This window comes from Trichechus manatus, unplaced genomic scaffold (genome assembly GCF_000243295.1).
Source record: "Trichechus manatus latirostris isolate Lorelei unplaced genomic scaffold, TriManLat1.0 scaffold00071, whole genome shotgun sequence".
NCBI lineage: Eukaryota > Metazoa > Chordata > Mammalia > Sirenia > Trichechidae > Trichechus > Trichechus manatus.
Window position 1 is genome coordinate 11906823 of NW_004444007.1, and position 6000 is coordinate 11912822.

Below are 6000 nucleotides of genomic sequence, written 5' to 3' on the forward strand. Positions count from 1 at the left end.
AACTATATCTCTTCTGTGTCCTCATTTTTACTCTTTGTTGTCTGTAAACATTTAAAGTGCTGCTAGTTGAAAAAGGTGGCCTGGAACAGCCGATGTGTATGAAGTTCCTAGTGCTTAGCCATTTCTTTATATATTGTTTGTTATTTTTATGGCCCGGTGTCTAATTTAGCGCATGCCCACTGAAGTACTGTTTTCTTGTCTACTTCCATATTAACTGTAATAAACTCTCTCTTGACTACTCTAATACTGTTATTCTCAACTTTTTGCCATTATAACTTACGTTCCCACTCTATCTCAGCTCCTCAGGAGTCTTAATCTAATTGAAGTGGCATTTGACCCTATATGACCCTTGGCATATTTTTTAAAAAAAGACTTTATAAATTCTTTTATATTAACTTCTGTAACAGAATATTCAAGCATATCCCAAAAAAGAGAAAATAGTATAATAAGCCCTTTTTACCTATCACCATGCTTCAACAGTTATCAACATTTTGCCAAATATGTTTTATCTGTTCACCAGCCCGCCCCAGTCTCCCCTTTCCCTCACCTACCCTGGAGTTTATTAAATGCTAATCCTAGACATCGTATCATTTTTAAAACCATACGTATAATACCATCACAACCAACAAAATTAACAGTAATTTTTTAATGTCACCTAATGTCCAGTATGTGTTCAGATTACCCTGATTGTCTCAGAAGTGTTTTTTTTCCTCTTGGTTCATTTGCATTAAGATTCATTCAGTGCCGCCACATTATATCTATTTATGTCTCTTCAAGTCTCTTTTAAGCTATCATCAGTCCCTCACAACCTTCGTTTGTTTTGAGATACCATTTCCAAACTGAAATGGCTTTCTTTATACTTAGCCCTTGGGATTCAGCCTCTACCAGGTGACCTGATAGCTAGTACTCGTCACAAATTGTCAGGTTAATATTTATTTTTAAAAAATGTATTTTAAAACATATGCTTTTAGGAGTAGGGAAGGGGTATAGAACTCAGTATTAAATAATACACAAGCCCAATTTTTCTTTAAAAGGTATCTGAGCCAGCAGTCCTTACCAGGAAAACTTTTAGCCCCTCTATTTCACCCTTAATGCGTGATGACTGTCTAATCATGTTTCGTCCACAACCAACTTCACAAGGAAAAATGTGAAAGAAAGGAGTGCCGTTTTCACGAGCACATGCGATCTTACACAACATCCGCCCTGTTTGTGTATATACTTTTTTGTGCAGTACACTCAGTGAATGTCAGTAGTAATACAAAACGAACAAACTGTACCAGCCAAATGAGTTCCATTGTTTTCATTCCTTTCAGCTCCGTCCTCCTCAGCCTGCAGTGTACTTGTTTGTTTTAGACGTGTCTCATAATGCAGTGGAAGCTGGATATTTGACAGTTTTGTGCCAGTCACTGTTAGAAAATCTAGACAAGTAAGACTTTTTTTTAACTCGTTTGTGTGTGTGTGTGTGTGTATAAATGTGAAGTTATCGGATTGGTTTTGATTAAGTTTGATTACATTTATCTGTGAATTAAAAGACTATTTTCTGCCTACTATGTAATACTTGGATTATTTTATGACTTAACCACTGAACATCTGAATCATAAAATCATAATATTTAGTAAAGAATTTAGGTCTTGTCTGACTATCCCTATGACTTAGCTGCTCTAGCTCTGAATGCTGGGGCGCAGAAAGTTTGATTTGGCCAGGTTCACCCAAGCATCAGAATCTGGATGAGAAACCTAGCTGTAATTTATGCCTGAGCAAGGAAGTTTCTCATATCCTAGTTTTAATTGTGCTAAATGAGTAAGATAAAGGGAAGAAGGTAATTCGTTTTGTCTGAATATTTCAGGAAGCCAGAAATTGAGCTTTTCATTTGGCACATTAATAATGAGCTGTATTGTGGAAGTGGGAACAGAATAGAGGATGGGCAGGTGGGTACCTAGCTCTGATTCCTGCCTGTGTGTCTGCCAATTTCATCCATGAAGGAGTGCTTCAGCTAGGTTTATAAATGAAGCTTCCAAATCTCTGAAAAACAAAGTTGTCTGTACATTTCTTTTTTTAGTCTGGCACTCACAAGAGATATGCTTTAAGATTGTCAGTAAGAGTGGTTCAGTACTACAGTGGTTTTTGACATGTGTAGAGATTTCAGAAGTATTCTAGGTGATTCTGGAAGGTTCTCCCCCATCTCCCATTTGAGTTTGAGAGGCCTTGTTCTTTTGAATGCTGTTCTAGTCCCCATAGTCTACTTACTGATGTTGGCCTGTGAATAAAACATAACATTTCATTCAAGATAAAAATATCCAGAGATATTGAATGATTTGCTTTTAGTTTCTGTTAGTAACTTAGTGTTTTTTTATATTTTTCCTCTTGGTCAAAGTATTTAACCTTATCTTAGTCATGGCTGCTTACTTCAGAAATAGCTTTAGTGGTGAGTGACAGCGGAGGACCACTCTGCAGAGAAACGCGTTTTGAGACTCTGAAGAGTTAGCTTGCTGAAAACTGTGAGGATAGGACCCCAGAAATAGGAACACGGTGACAGATTACACAGGGATGAGCGACTATTTGCAAATTAAATAGATTACCCAAAACCAAACAGATAAAATTGGTAATGGAAAACAGTTTTTTAAAAATGTTCGTTTGATTGCAGTAGAAAATAGAAGCATTGGGAAAAGTTTAAAAGTAAATGTGTTAGTTATTGAGATGGCATATGCTTTGTTATATATATTTTCACCACAATAAAAATAAATATATGTGATAGGATAACAATAACAAAGTAACATGTTTTTGGGAAGGACTCTGGAAGTATCTTTGAGAAAGAGGAGTTTGATGCTGGAGCAGTTCTAGCTCATCTCTGTATTTTGAGCTTGGGGTAGGCCAGTTGTCTCGACTGTAATGGGTAACAAACAGCCCTTATTGACCTTAGAAATCTCAGAGAACTGTGGATTAGTTTATAGTAACATTCTATGTCTTGACCAGTATTGGTAAGCTGAACAAACACCTGGTTTGTTTCATTCTGTTCTCTGAAATGCTTTCTGACCTAGCGTGGGGGCTATCTGAGCAGCCTGATCTATCACGCATAACAGTTAATAATGCCTGTTGCTTAGGTACATGTTCTAGGTTGACATCCTTTAATATTCAGAAACATTTTACAGCCTTTGCTAAAAAATAAATTATGTAAGTGAAGTTAACATAGTTGGCGGTTCTCGGATATACATTCATGTAAGGTGTCTTAGTCATCTAGTGCTGCTATAACAGAAACACCACAAGTGGATGGTTTTAACGAAGAGAAGTTTATTTCCTAACAGTCAGAGTAGGCTAAAAGTCCAAATTCAGGGCGTCAGCTCCAGGGGAAGTCTTTCTCTCTCTGTCGGCCTTCTCATCAGTGTTCCCCTGGACTAGGAGCTTCTCGCAGGGACCTGGCTCCAAAGGACATGTTCTGCTTCCGGCACTGCTTTCTTGATGGTTTGAGGTCCCCCTGTCTCACTGCTCACTTGTGTCTTTTATATCTCAAGAGATTGCCTCAGGACACAATCCAGTCTTGTAGATCAGGTCCTGCCTTACTAACACAACTGCCACCCATCCTCCCTCATTAACATCATAGAGGCAGGATTTACAACATACAGGAAAATCACACAGTACCAGGAATCATGGCCCAGCCAAACCAATATACACATTTTTGGGGGGACATTATTCAAACCATGACATAAGGCATCCATTTGTTATTGGTAAGGTAAGTTTGACAGGCAACGAAATAGTGAGTTTTAGAAGATTGATGATAGATAAAATGTTTTGATATCCTTAAATGTGATTTTTATTTAAAAATTTGGAAACCCTGGTGGCGTTGTGGTTAAGTGCTGCAGCTGCTAACCAAAGGATCAGTAGTTCGAATCCACCGGGTACTCCTTGGAAACCCTATGGGGCTGTTTTAATCTGTCTTGTAAGGTTGCTATGAGTCGGAATTGATTCAGCAGCAGCGGGTTTGGGTTTTTTTTGTTTTTATTTAAAAATTTACACATTAAAATCTGATTTGCATTATATTCAGTCTTTCTTGCAAAGGACTCATTTGTCATTCTGTCCTTTAGATGCTTAAACAAGATATACTGTTGTAATGTGGGAACTAAAAGTATGAGTAACTTTTCACTTTAAAAAATGTGTTTCTAAGGAAAGATAGCAAGAATCCTCTAATTGTTTCTTTAATCATTTCATTTTTAGTTTTGATTCATTCTTATTTGAATATTGACGTAGTTCAGTTTTCTAAAGTTTGAATGAATTTTAAACATGTAAATGGTTTCATCTGAAAATGGAATGTTTCATCCTTGCTCTTCTTTAGGCTTCCTGGAGATTCAAGAACAAGAATAGGATTCATGACCTTTGATAGCACTATTCATTTCTACAACTTACAGGAAGGATTATCACAGCCTCAGATGTTGATTGTGTCTGATATAGATGGTAAGAAGTGAGCAAAGCAAGTCTTTCTAACTATAGACTTTGGAATTGGGGCTGCTTTATTTTATAATACACCGTGTCATATGTTGTGAGGATAATTTGGTACACTCTGGTATTCATTTTAAAATAATTGTATTCCTGTAAAATATTTGATTTTAAGTTTTTTACATCTGTGTGTGTATACACATACACACACCACAGACACATATATATATAACATATACAGAGTATATATATTTGATATAGCATGTGATCTGGTTAAAAACTAAGATTTTTTCATTTGTTCTTTTGACTTTATTTATTGATTAAAATATATTTTTCCCCATAGATGTTTTCTTGCCTACACCACCAGATAGCTTACTTGTGAATCTATATGAAAGCAAAGAGGTGAGATTGGTTTTCTTTTCTTAAAGTATCAAAATATTTGTTATTTCAGCTGTCTGCTAAAATATTTAACATTTGTTTACTTGATATATAAATATGGCAGTTAATATTGAAAACAATAGACAATGTCAGTAGCGTATCTATTGATTCCTCAGCTACAGTTCCCCAGAATAACCTGCAGTGGCACATAACTGCACTCTGGAATGTTCTAAAGAAAAATGTTGCCTTGGCTTCTCAGTAATTCAACTTTTAATCTTTGTTTTCCCAGCTTATAAAAGACTTATTGAATGCATTACCAAATATGTTCACCAATACAAGAGAAACACACAGTGCCCTTGGTCCTGCGCTTCAGGCTGCCTTTAAATTAATGTCTCCAACAGGTGGCCGTGTGTCTGTATTTCAGACACAGTTACCTTCCATTGGTGCAGGACTTCTGCAGTCCAGAGAAGACCCTAATCAGAGATCGAGTACAAAGGTATTTTATATTTAGTTTCTTTGTCTTATTCAGGATAGTGTTTTCTGCTTGTAGAGTTTATAGTTACTTGTTCATTATTCTACTTTTCTACTTCATTAATAAAATAATAATAACTGGTAAGAGAGTGTAACTCAGATTATCTTTTTGTTTTTGCATTGCAGTGTGTTCATTATTGTTTTCTATATGAGTTCTGTCTGACCTCAAACTATATATGAGAAAATACCATTAAAGCTAGTTACAAGTGTGAATTAAATAGAGTTTTTATAGTGTCATAAATTTTAGTCACTTGTTCAGGTTTTCTTTAGAATAAATTCCTAGAGGTGAAACTACAGGTTCAAACAGCATAAATTTTATATTTAAGTTATTAGTGTATTTTACTTACTGGTTTTTTTTAATCAACTGGCACTCCTAAAGACTCACATCCTTTAGCCACCACTAAATATCGTTGCTTTTTTATTCTTTACCAATTTTCTAAAGACACCATATTTTAATTTTTATAGAAATTGTACTTTTAAATTCCTTTCGAGAAAAAAGCTAATTTCAAAATAAGGCAAATATGTTTTCTAAATTCATTAACAAGTATGGCTAGCATTCAGTTTATTGATCTGCTGGTCCATTATAGAATATTGGTGTTTTGAACAGAGAAAGCTGTTACATAGGTATGAACTGAATTCTTTGATACAGTTTTTTTTTTTTTT

General features: G+C 35.5%; 1 protein-coding gene across 5 annotated transcripts in view; it reads left to right on the forward strand.

Moving 5' to 3' along the window:
• SEC24B (SEC24 homolog B, COPII coat complex component) overlaps positions 1–6000 on the forward strand; it is an 83319-nt gene that overhangs the window by 55382 nt on the left and 21937 nt on the right. For all 5 annotated transcript variants that reach the window (XM_023734794.1, XM_023734795.1, XM_023734796.1 and 2 more), the window contains 4 exons: positions 1314–1426; positions 4328–4446; positions 4772–4830; positions 5096–5302. In XM_023734794.1, coding sequence (XP_023590562.1) covers positions 1314–1426; positions 4328–4446; positions 4772–4830; positions 5096–5302 — 498 coding nt within the window. The remainder of the gene's footprint in view (positions 1–1313; positions 1427–4327; positions 4447–4771; positions 4831–5095; positions 5303–6000) is intronic.